The sequence below is a fragment of the Canis lupus genome, chromosome 3 (assembly GCF_003254725.2).
Source record: "Canis lupus dingo isolate Sandy chromosome 3, ASM325472v2, whole genome shotgun sequence".
Taxonomy (NCBI): Eukaryota; Metazoa; Chordata; class Mammalia; order Carnivora; family Canidae; genus Canis; species Canis lupus.
Window position 1 is genome coordinate 30,856,439 of NC_064245.1, and position 12,999 is coordinate 30,869,437.

Genomic DNA, 12,999 nt, shown 5'->3' on the forward strand with positions numbered 1-12,999 from the left:
TTAAGTCTCTGAACACTTTAAACAGAGGTTGAATACTGAAAAGCAGAATGTTAGGGGCGCCTCAGTGCCTCAGTTGGTTAAGCATCTCCCTCTGCCTTTGGTTCCAGTCGTGATTCCAACCAGAGTCCTGGGGATAGAGCCCCTGTGGCTGACTCTCTGTTCTGCGGAGAGCCTGCTTAACACTCTCCTCCCCGCTGGTGCTCTTTCTCTCAAGTAAATTAAAAATCTAAAATAAATAAATAAATAGAAATAGAACATTACCAGGGTCTTTGGGAGGGAATAATGGGGAATTAATTACTTATTGAGTACAGAATTTCTGTTCAGGTTGATAAAAAATTTTGGAAATGATGATGTTTATGTAATATTATGAATGTAATGTCACTGAATTATACTCTTAAAAATGCTTTAAGTGGTAAAAATTTTTGTTACATATAACCACAATTAAAAAAAAAGATTATCCCTTTGATGCTATTATTATTCTGCAAAGCCATTAATTCAGTATTCATAATTTACTTTGCTGGGTACTTTCAGATACTGTCCATTTAAAATTTGACAGATTTTTACCTTTGCCTAAGTTATTTATTGGTTTTACATTTGTTTCTCTGTCAGTTTCATATTACATAGGAATTTAAAAGTAGTTCACATTTTTGAAAGATTTTTACTTCTTCCACAGAGAGTGTGGCCTGCTTCTCAGCGAGATGTATTATATCTTTCTGCCATTCGAAAAATACCAGCCTTGACTGAAAATGACCCTGAAACTTGGATAGTGTGTAATTTTTCTGTGGATCATGACAGTGCTCCTGTAAGTGCATTTATATAATGCATTTATATAAATGTGTATAGTTGTACAGTATGAAGCTAAATATACAGTGCAGAACGAAAGTGATAAACACATAGGACACACACAAATACTTGATAACATTTCTTAGATTTTGTTTTCTGTTGAATTGGCTTCTTGGGACATGATAGCCCATGTGTTACCCAAGTACAGCAGTCATGGCTGTGAACACCCACCCAGCAGGGGCTGTTTTCTTTTCCTCCTGAAGTTAGAGGAAACAGAACTGAATGGGTAAATAATGGAAGGCTGCTTTCCACAGTTCCCTCTCCAGCCATGATCAACTGCTAGCAAAACCTCTGTGGTTTCTATCTCAGTTTAGCTCCATCTACTGCTTAAGAGGAGAGAAAAAACATTCCTGATGTCATAACAGCTTGTTTTATTTATTGGTGCTTATAAGATTTGTTGGAGATGTTGATGAGCTTTAGTTTTAGATAACCTAATGTATTAGACCATTAGGGATTATAAAATGCTAAGCATCTACTGCACTGATGTTTCGTTTCTGTTATTTGTTTTGGCAGCTAAACAATCGATGTGTCCGTGCCAAAATAAATATTGCTATGATTTGTCAAACCTTGGTAAGCCCACCAGAGGGAAACCAGGAGATCAGCAGGGACAACATTCTATGCAAGATTACATATGTAGCTAATGGTATGTATTTTGGGGTTTCTTTTGCTACTTGGGCATGTAGATTTTCATTCAGTCGTTCACTATTATTTTAGTGATCTCTACACCCAACATGTGGCAACAACTCCTGACCCCCGAGATCAAGAGACACATGCTCTTCCAACAGAGCCAGCTAGGCACCCCAGATTTTCTTCTTATAATCTAAAAGCCTTTTTAGTTTTTATCATTTAGATTAGTAATTTTTAATTTGAGGAGATGTGTATTGAAATTATCAGGAAACTTTGAAAATAGTCACGTCTAAATTTGATCCCAGAACTACTCTATCAGAATTTTTTAGGCTGGGGCTAGGTAGATACATTTTAATACTTCCATCTCTAGATGACTTTCACATATGCTTGGCTTTACGAACCATCTTACTATAGGGGCACCTGTGGTTTGGTCAGTTGAGCATCTGCCTTTGGCTTGCATCATGATCCCGGAATCCAAAGATTGAGTCCCGCTTCGGGCTCCCTGCTTGGTGGGGAGTCTGTCTGCTTCTCCTTCTCTGTCTCTCCCTCCCCCTGCTCATCCTCTCTCTCTCACTCTGTCTCTCAAATAAATAAAATCTTAAAAAAAAAAATCTTGTTACATATTTGTCTAATAAAATACATGTATAGTTAGGAATATAAGCAATACTAGTAAAGGAAATGAACAGTTCTGTTTCTCATTGTCAGGCTTTTTTTGTTTCCTGGATAATTGCCTGCTTAGGATTCTTCTAACCTACTTCCCACCTGCAGTAGTCATTGGAGTCCCTCTAATCAAATCCTCATGCCTTCTTTTTACGGGGACACAACTGCTACGGTGTTTTAAGAGACAGTTGTGCCTGAGTGATGTATTATTTGATTATAGTAAGAGTGACAAATCTATCTTACATAACCTAAAATGTTACTATATTAAGATTTGCTTATAATTTAGGGAGCCAAGAACATCTCAGATAGGTAATAGGTGCCTTCTTATTTGCTATGTGTTCTTGTGTGGTGGTTAGCATGAAGGAATTAATGGTCAGAATTTTAAGAGATGTTAACTGTTCCATTGTGAGAAATTTTTTAAAAGCAAAGGAACAAAATGAGTGTTTTACATACAAATGGAGAATTGTATCCCAACAGGTTTTAATTTCCCTTTATCTTGCAGTGAACCCTGGAGGATGGGCACCAGCCTCAGTATTAAGGGCAGTGGCAAAGCGAGAGTATCCGAAGTTTCTAAAACGTTTTACGTCTTATGTCCAAGAAAAAACTGCAGGAAAACCCATTCTGTTCTAGTGTTAACAGGTACTGGAAGATATATGTTATTCTTTTTTAAAAACTTTGACTAAGGGCAACCCCGGTGGCGCAGCGGTTTAACGCTGCCTCGCTGCCTGCAGCCCAGGGCGTGATCCTGGAGACCCTGGATCGAGTCCCACGTCAGGCTCTCTGCATGGAGCTGCTTCTCCCTCTGCCTATGTCTCTGCCTCTCTGTCTCTGTGTCTCTATGAATAAATAAATAAAATATTTAAAAAAAAAAAAAAACTTTGACTAATACGACTCTGCAGAAACTAAAATCTAGTTAATTGTTAGAAGTAGTTTCTGTGTTTTGAGATGTTCCCAGACAGAGTTGTAATTGTAGTTTTTAGCCTTTAAAACATGTTTTTTTTCTGCGTATATTAGATGTATTTGCTTATGCAAAGAGATTTTAACATTATGGAGCCATGGAATTCCAGTATAAATTCCCTATTTTTTTCCCTTCCCAGAAATTAGGTTCGTTGTCTTTTCTTCCATACTTTTTTATGTATGTTGTGAGTGACATATATTCTTAATTATTTTTTAAAAATGTGTTTATTCTCTACTTACTGTTGTACAACTTGATTTTTCTCCCTAACAATATATCTTGACTGTTATTGGATATAAAGATGTGAGACATATAAAACTGTCTCATTCCTTTAGTATTGGTTATATGAATGTTGCAGAATTTATTACCCAGTCCCACAGTAATGTGGTCCCATATTTTGACTGTTGGTGCCATGCTGAACGTCTTTGCACAAAGAGCTGGAATCTTTAGGTTTTTTAAAGAAATGATGTTAACATGGTTCATAAGTCAAAAAGTGTGAAAAGATAAATAGTGAAATTGATCCCTTGCCCCCTACTCACGCAGTTTTGCCCTCCCTCCAGCCCCAAATGAAAGAGTATAACTCCTGTTAGTAGTTTGTTGTGTATCTTTCCAGAGAATTTTTTAAGCCTGAATAAGCAAATACAGGTGTATTCCTCCCACCCATACACTTTTGTTGTTGTTCAAAAGACGCTGTTCTGCATCTTGTTTTTCCACTTACTTTACTTTAAAGGTCTCTGCTTAACAGCATGGACCACCTCCTTATTTTTTTGTGGCTATACAGTATTCATCATATAGATGTACATAATTTAACCAGTCCTCCACTGCTAGGTATTGAAGTCGTTTTCAGTTTTTGCTAGAACAATGTTAATAGTTATATCCACTTGCAAGTTTTATGTGGAATAAGTTACCAGATATGACACTGCCAGCACCTCTGGGAAGGTTGTGCATTTGTAATGTAGGTATTGCTCCACCCTCCCCCCCCCCCCGGAGAGGTCTTATTAACTTACCGTCTCGCCAGCAATAAGACATTTGAGTGCCTGTTTCCCTGTACCCTCTCACACAGTGTATGAAACAATGTGGATTGTTCCCACCTTGATAGGCAAAACCACTCTCAGTGTAGTTTTTATTGTATTTCTCTTATTATAAATAGTTTGAACATTTCTTGGTCCATTTGAGAACAATTTGTATAGTTCTGTTTCTATGAACTCTCAGTATGTGTCAACATTTAAATTTTTAATAGAGATTACCAAAGTAGAATTCATAAGCCACAAGTATATATGAATGTCCTCTCATTCTTACCTACATGGAATATTAAGTCATTGGCTGAGACATGTATATTTGTGAGTCACTTTCTTTAGATAAAAGAATATGTTCAATAAGTATATAGTGACATATTATTAACTAATTCTGGTTTCTGATGCTGATTCTGGTTTATAGAATGCCTTTCTTAATAAATTTAGCCTTTGAGGTTTTTTTAATCAGATGGTAACATAAGAGTTGTTGCAGTGACATGGTAGATATTTAGCTTTTTCCAGGAAAAAGCTCACCTGAAAATGTCAGACAGGCTCTGGTCTTATCTGAATGGTTAGTGTTCTAGGATGCAGCCTGACTTCTGAGAGACTCTCTGCAAGCATAAATGTGTTGGTGATTTCTAGAATACCGTGTACTTTAGAATTGTTATGGCTAGATCTGGACATGAAGTTTGCTGGTCTATCTCTGCGCTGTTACCTCAAATAAACTAGAAACCTGATGCCACTTGATGGTAGCAGTCTTGTCACCCGACTTAACTGGGTATCTCTCCCCACAGCCTTAAGATTTCTGAAGAATGCTATTTACTCTAATCAAGACCAAGTGTGCAGCTATAATCTGCTTTCTCTCTTCTTCACCTCTACCTTGAGCCTTGCTAACAAGCAGGGCAGAAAATATAACTATGTATTAAGTAAAAGAAATCAAAATGCAGTTATATGTAGAACATGCTCTGAACTATGTTCGAAAAGAAGATTAATTTTCTTAAGCATTTCAGGACGCTGGGTGGCTCAGCAATTGGGTGTCTACCTTCGGCTCAGGTTGTGATCCCGGGGTCCTGGGATCGAGTCCCACGTCCGGTTCCCTGCATGGAGTCTGCCTCTCTCTCTCTGTGTGTCTCTCATGAATAAATAAATAAAATCTTTAAGGAAAACTTTTCGGGCTGCCCGGGTGGCGCAGCGGTTTAGCGCCGCCTTCAGCCCAGGGCGTGATCCTGGAGACCTAGGATCGAGCCTGCTTCTCCCTCTGTGTCTCTGCCTTTCTCTCTCTCTCTGTCTCTCATGAATAAATAAATAAAATCTTTAAAAAAAATTTTAAAAATAAAACTTAAGCATTTGAAAAATACATACTAATATTATTAACACTTGCCTCAGGAGCTCTTGGATTTGGGGGCTTGTTTTTATTGACCTGTTTGTGTGTATGTCTGTATGTGCATCTGTGTACATGTGCACACAGTACCTGGAGGGCTGGGATTGAAATTCATCTCAGAGGAAAGAGGAAGCATTGTTTTTAGGCGTCTGTGTATGTATGTAGAGACAGACCTGAAAAGATTCCCTGGCCAAAACTCAGCTCTGGCCTTCAGTCCAGTTGAGCTGCTTTCTGACAAAGAACCAGATTCAAACCCTAATACATGGTGAAAAAAATCATTGTTTACCTGATGTAATACTTGTTTCATAATGTTTGGAAAGAGGTATGTATGAAGTGGATCCTAGCATTAAAAGCTTAGGAAAGCTATCCTTTCTAATTTTGGTGATGAAAAAATAGTAACTTTCAATAGTGTTTATCATCCTCAGCGAAATTCCATGATTAGTGAATGAGGTCTAAAGATACTTAAAACTTACAGTCAGAACTCTCTCTCTCTCTCTCTCTCTCTCTTTTTGTTTTTTTTTTAAAGAGAGAGCTGGGTGGGGAAGGAGAGAGAGAATCATAACTGAGCAGGCTCCACGCTCAGTGCAGAGACCGATACAGGGCTTGACCTGATGACAAAATTAAAAGTCAGACACGTAACCAACTGAGCCACCAAAGCGCCCCTCGTAGTCAGAACTCTTAAATTCATGTGGCAATGTCTGAGTATGTTTGTTCCTAGAGCTTACATACAACTTGTGAATTCTTGATAAATGGTATTGAATAATTTTTATTGAAGACCAAGAAGAAAGAGATTTTGGCTTTAGGGGTATAAATCCAGAGACCTCTAGTTTATTCCCTCCTTGCTTATCTATGACGTATTTCCCTTTTTTTCTAGCTTTCAAAACATTCCTTATGTCTTCTATTCCTTGCTAAATTTCAAGTATGTGAGGTTTATAATTTTCTGTTTTTGAAAGTGAAACTCTTGAAAGCATACAGTTTTAAGAGAGATTTTTGCATTCTATGAATTCAGAGGGTAGGAGGAACCTGTTTGGGTAGTCTTACAGCTGTTAGTAATAATATATTGCTTAATTTTTTACTTATTTTCTTTCCTGCAGTGACTGAAGCAAGGCTGTGTGACATTCCGTGTTGGAAGAAAAAATAAAAAACAAAATTGAATGCTCTAAGCTGGAACATAGGATCTATATAGCCTTGTCTGTGGCCCAACACCCTGGCCTTGTGTACAAAAATGAAGAAATATTGCAATAGCAAAGGTGAACATCTAACACTAGCTGTCTCCTGCTAGATCTCCTCGCTCAGCATTTAACTATAAATACATGTAAAAATTACATGTATATGGCTATATTTTTATTTGCTTGCTCCTAGAAGAGAAAAAAAATCAACTTTGAATCACAACTAGGAATTGATGCTTTAATTTTTGGGAACTTTTTCAGAATTTTTAATTTACTATGGTCCAGCCTAAGATCCTCATTTGTATCAGGTTTTGTGCACAAAAGAAAAGCACAGAAGTTGAATGCATATGGGGCATGTGCTTTCTGTGCACCAAATATCTGGATGGGGCTCTTTTTTCAGGCCTATGGTTAAATATGTGTTCAGAATTTTTTGACTTTTTTGCTTTGTATAATCCTAGAATTCATTGCTGCTGATTTCTATAATGATTCATGTTGTCACGTGTCTTAATAACTGAGGGCTGTCAATAACCTGTGATTTTGCCTTTTCTATAGTCTTACTCCTATGAAGAACCTTGGTTCTGACGGGGAAAGAATGAAAAGCTTTATTTTTTCCCCCAGGTATCTTTGTTTCTATTGTATTTTTAGTTGTATACTGTGTGCTACAGATTTTTTTTCAGTTTGTTTCCAAACAGTTTGGTAATTCCTAAATTGGTTCTGCTTGCCTCCAAACAGAAACATAAAAATCTTGTGGGTATAAATTACTTTCTGGTACAGTGATAAGGATAAAACGAGCTCATGTTTTCTTGAAATTTATAAGAGGATATATGGTATTGTTACAGCAAATCAGGCTGTTTTGGTTTGACATTTGATTCAGTGTGTCTGGTATTCGTAACAGGCATGTTTGTTGCTTCTTCTGATTTGGGTTCCTTTCAAGGCTATGTTGCAAGATACGCTTAGAAAACGTGAGCAGTGCTCCTGTTTGCCTCTTTGCTCAGAATTTTCAGCGGAGCAGTAAAGGATTCCATGTGATTCAAACTGAAATTCTTTCCTTAGTTGCTATAAGAACTTAAATGTAAAATACCTTCTTTAGTTTTAGGCCTCTGTGAAAAACCTTGAAGCATGGAGTTGAGGCAAGGAATGGTACTCACTGAAGTAGAAATGACTGCCCACTTCACAGTCTTCATTCTGTTTATGCACAAATGTGCTTACATCAGTCAGAGGCATTTTGTAGATGCTTTGCTGACTTGTTCATCTCTGTAGAAACACAGAAATGAGACCCATTTTGTAAAGCAGAAAGTCGTATCACTTGGAACGTGTCCTGTATATATTTCGTACATGGTAATGGAGTCTTAATGATGAATGCAAGGTGATAATTTAATGATGGGATTAGTCTGGTCACTTAATATGCACAATCCTGGAAGTGAATTACTTGCATCAGATATAGTGGTATTTATTATTCTGTACAGAGAGAAAAATACATATAAAACATAGGCTTATATTACATGCACGCAGATTTCATGCTCCATAAATCTTTTCTATTTTTTAATTTACCTTTCTCTAAATGATGTGTATGGAATATGCCTTATTACAGAAAAACGCTGTTCATAATTTGACTGTGTGGAAAAGTGCCTATATGGTGGTAATGCTAGTAAGGCAAATAAGACAAATTATCATATGAGTTTACGACATCACCAGTTAGCATTTTATATTGTGATGTTTAAAAAAGAAAAGTTTATACCTCAAATGTGTATTTTATTTTACAATCAGCTGTGGGGTTGGGATGGGAGTGTGGGAGGGTTGGGGGGCGGGAAGGTTTATTCACCATAGCCGCTGATGGGAATCTTCAAAAAAATTCTCTACGCCCAGTATAAATGTTTCTCTGTTTGCCATGTCTGGTAACTATCATGAACAGGAACAAGTAACTCTCTCATAACTAAATTGGAGAGCTAGCTTCATGTTCAAGGTATGGAAGGCTCACAAAGCAGTGTCTAAATCTAATTACCATTAGTTGCATTTGCACTAAATGTTAATGATACACTTTTGCAATTCTGTAAATGAAATGATCACACTAAAAATATTTGTATTAAAAAAAGAATAAAAAGATACATTTACCTTTAGATAATTGTACAGGTACTTCACTAGAGTTAATCCCATCGGATCAGATTTAGAAATAGGGAATACAAAAAAAGTTCTAAGAGGTCAAAAGTTGGAGAGGTACTAGCCATTTTAAACAATATTCGGCCCCTCTAGAATTATTTCTCTATGACTAATTGTTAGTGTCTGAATAGACATGATGTTTTCCCAAACACCCTAATTTCTTACTTCCCTTCCCAAAAGCAAAAAATTACCTTTTTATTCTCTTTTCTACTCACTCTTTTGTACTGTGATAGAAACTTGAAAAATATTGGTAATGATGGGTTTTGTCCCTGAATGCCCGCTGTCCAAGGACAAGGGAGCACAGTGATTCACTTGGAATTCAGGACTGCTGATTCTGAGGCGGAGGGTGGTCGCAGCAGCTCTTGGTTTGGGATTGCCACAAAGACCTCCAGACCAAGGAGGGGATGGCTGGGAGAAGGCGTAAGAACACAGGATAAGGGAGACGAGCAGCAGGTTTTCCACTCGTTCAGTGTCATAGGCTGATTTGTACACCTACACAGCATCAGTGTCAGCTGCTATTAAGAAAATTTTAGTTGGGCTGAGCTGGTTCTCTTGTGAAAATGTGCCCGTTATCTTTAAGCTTATCAATTGTTTGTCCAGTTAAACACTTTTACCAGTATTTAGTCCGAGTTGTACAGACAATGTATTTGGATTACCGTCATTGTTCATCTACAAACTCAAAACATAATCATTTTAAAGTACCTTGGGAGTGTGTAGAGTGTAACTATTCTATAATAGCTTTATGATCCTGATGTTTTTAAAAAATAATAAAGTTGGATCTTCCATGTTACAATCACAAAATTAAAACCAGTATTTAAAAGTGGAAAAGTATTAAAATATTATGGACAAATATACTTGTTTGATTGTTTTCCTTAACCCCAAAATGCTGCCTGATAATTCTGGGTAAGTTAAGAACTTACCTCGACTTCAATAGTTATTAAACTGGGTTATTTATAATCCAGTTAGGGATCAAGAAATCCATGTAAAAAAAATTTTTTTAGTCAATATAGAAGAGAGTGGAATAGATTGTGTATATTTTTGTATTTTGTGAATCCTTCGTGTGTGTGTGTGTGTGTGTGTGTGTGTGTGTGTGTGTGTGTGTGTGTGGTGGGTCACGGTGTGAAATAAAATTCTTACTGCGGAAGCCGGTCCAGAGTTTTTTGAAATTGCTAGAAAGTAAAGGCCTATGCAGTTGGGTATTTCTAGTGAAAGTACAGTGGGAGTCATGCGCTTACAACTCAACTACCCGTACTTCCCCTTAAATAAATCCCCACTTATTTATTTAAATGATGCAGCTCCACTTATTACACCCGGGGAGTGTGTGCTCTGGAGCGGCCGCAAGCCGGGCTCTGGGGCTTTGCGGGGCGCTGGGCCCCGGGGCAGGCCCTGAGGCTGCTGCGGCTTCGGGACACGCTGGGCTCGGCCGCGGGGCTGGACGCGAGGCCTCGCCGCCCGTCGTCCCCCGGGAGCCCTTGGAGCCCTGGGCCCTGCGCTGTTGCCTCCGGCTTGGCCTGAGCTACAACCCGCAACGACGTGTCCTTCGAACCAGCCTATTTCGAGCCGAGTTGGCTTCGTGGCATCTTCTAGACTTTAGACTTGGCCGCCGCCGACGGGACCTGTCGGCCTGGGCGCTGTTACCATTTAAAAGCGCCCTTTCCGCGAGCCTGCCTCGGGGACGGGGAGCGGGGGCGGGCCTGGTCCCAACGGGGACGCTTCCCGGGCCGTCACCAGAACCCCCCGCGCCCCGGCCCGCCCGCCCGTGGCCAGCAGGTGCGCCGCCCGGCCGCCCACGAACCCCCTGCCCCACGCGGGACCGTCCGCGCCGCAGGCCCGCGCCCCTCGGGGACCGTCGGCAGCTCCGCGGGGCCACTACGAGCACGGGGCGGGGGACGCGGACCCGCACAGGCGGCCCCGAGCTGCCCACGGACACAGCGCGGGGCTCCGGCCACGCCGCCCGCCGGGCCCGGGGTCCGCAGTGCCCTGGGCGCTCCTGCGTCGGGCAACGAGGCCGCACAGCAGGTGCACGCGGGCCGCTCGCCGGGACATGGGGGACCGAGCCCCAAGGGGACGCAGCTGGGGCCCGGGGCTGAGCCGGCGCGTCCGGGCCGCTCCTCGGGGCCCCACGACCCCCCCGACCCCGGTCCCCGGCCGCCCTCCTCGTCCTCGGGCCCCCCATTACCGTGCGGCCCCCAGGCCCCCGAAGTCGTCGGGGGAGGCGCTCCCAGGGGCCCGCGGATCCCGTCCAACCCCGAGGACGCTGCGGGCGACACGCACCAGGACACGAGGACCCGCAGCCTTTGACCTGAGGATATCCATCACCTCCGCCCACCCGGGGCCCACCCGCCCCGCCGCCCGGAGGCTTCGGGCCTGGACCCGGGCGCACGCCGGGCGCGGGGGCTGCGAGGGGCGCCCCGCTGGGACCCGCGCTCCTAACACGAAGCCGGGTGGAGGCAGAGCAGAGGGCCGGCGGCCGGGCCCCCCGCGGCTCCCCCACCAGGACCCAGGACCCAGGGCCCTCGCCTGAGCGCTCCTGCTCCTGCTCCGGGGCTGCAACCCCAAACCCCAAACCCCGAGAAGTCCTGCTACAAAGTCACACTTTGGGGCGACAAGGTCACAGAGGGGAGACGAGTGGTAACAGGTTTGCCTACCCCTCTCCCTCCCCCTTTACTGGCCCTTTGGGAGGGGGAAGGAGCAAGCGGGAGGGCAGGACAGACCAGGGGGGCAGGAGAGGGAGGGGACCAGAAGGCTACAGATGCGGAGCCTTTACTTGGGGGATGGGGGTGTCACCCACTCCAAACGTGCTTTCTAGTCGGTTAGTTACACTAACTAGTTCACAATCTCTACGATGAGTTCTAGTTCCATCTTATTAGGGGCAGCGGGCCAACCCAAGGGGCCTTCCAGGGCTGTGCAGTGAAGAGACCCCCGCTCATACCCTTGCAGGAATGCCAGGCACCTCCCCCTGAAACCCTTAGAGCAGGTGCAGCAGCAAGACAATCGCTCAAGTCCTGGCCCAGCGCAGAGCAAGGGAATCAAAAGCCTGGGGCCCACCCAGCAATCCACCTTCTGACCAGTCCTCCAGGTGCCCCTGCGGTGCACTCCAGTGGGAGAACCACCGGCCTGGAGCACTCTGGTCAGCCTCCTGAATCCTGCGGGTACAGCCCAAGGCTCTTCCATTGGCCTCAGGGAGCAGCTGCTTGAAAATTTCTATCCTGACACAGGAGTACCCAGGCCTCTGTCAGTAGCTCTCAAAGTTCCTCAGGAGGAAAAGAAAAGACGGTGCAGAAAGTTCCATGTACATCAGCATGAAAAAGTAATCCGTTAAAATCTAACTGTAGGCTAAATCATTTGTGATCCTCTCGGCTTCCAGTGTAGAGGTTATTCATTATTTTTGCTAAGCGAGTAAAGTTAATTTTTAATAAATTCAAGTCTTATCCGTAGCAGAACGTTTTTGAAAAACATTAGTCTTTCAAAAGAACAATTCTATAATGAATTAACTGCTCTTATTTCAGACTTATGTACACAGTGCACTTGTATTGATGTGTCTTGCTGTTGTGTCGTTTGAACTCAGACCCTCAACAGGAGATGACGTACCTTTTAATTTAATTCCCTATCCTTTCCCAAGATGAAGAAAAATCCTGTCCCTCCATATGCATTCCACTGCTCATCCGATCACCGGAGCAGAAAAGGGCACGAAAACTCTCCGCGGTCACCTGTCCGGCCTGCTCCGCTCTGGCAGGGGCGGACCATACACGTGTTCAGGAGAAAAATTCAAACTTTTTCCAGTATCTGGGTCTTGGTTCTGGGGTGGCTCCTACACACCTTTCACTCTAACGACAGCAGAGGGCACTCAGCCTCTCAAGCGGCCAGCTGCGCCTATGCTAGAACGTCCTCCCCAAGAAGCAGCTTCAGTGTACACGGGCCGTCTGGCTTTGTGCCCGGTCTCCATGCCCTCTTCCTCTCAACTAACCCTCCTGCCCCAACACCCAAAAGCAGTCCAGCTGAGAGAAGTCTGGACTAATCAAATTCTCCTAAGTATAAAGAAAGTTATTTTAATACTCATAAAACACTGGCCTGCCATTAGTGTTGTAGAAACTGGAGCATATAATGGAAAATGATAAATGGTCACAGGACACCTCTCAGGAATTGGGTTACCACCCTGGACGGACTTTCAAGCTTCCAGGCTCTCGGCCAAGG

At 42.7% G+C, this 12,999-nt stretch overlaps 1 protein-coding gene and 1 long non-coding RNA gene across 5 annotated transcripts in view; both read left to right on the forward strand.

The window, feature by feature from the left end:
- The window catches only part of CERT1 (ceramide transporter 1), a 104,786-nt gene extending 95,131 nt beyond the window's left edge, over positions 1 to 9,655 (forward strand). For all 4 annotated transcript variants that reach the window (XM_025437437.3, XM_049108371.1, XM_049108370.1 and 1 more), the window contains 4 exons: positions 674 to 802; positions 1,357 to 1,486; positions 2,633 to 2,769; positions 6,574 to 9,655. In XM_025437437.3, the coding sequence (XP_025293222.1) occupies positions 674 to 802; positions 1,357 to 1,486; positions 2,633 to 2,760 (387 nt within the window). In that variant the 3' untranslated portion in view covers positions 2,761 to 2,769; positions 6,574 to 9,655. The remainder of the gene's footprint in view (positions 1 to 673; positions 803 to 1,356; positions 1,487 to 2,632; positions 2,770 to 6,573) is intronic.
- A 1,199-nt stretch (positions 9,656 to 10,854) lies between these two features.
- On the forward strand, positions 10,855 to 12,230 carry LOC118354226 (uncharacterized). Its single transcript, XR_004814328.2, has 2 exons — positions 10,855 to 11,433; positions 11,746 to 12,230. It is a non-coding gene; the product is annotated as an uncharacterized LOC118354226 (long non-coding RNA).
- The last annotated feature ends 769 nt before the right edge of the window (positions 12,231 to 12,999 follow it).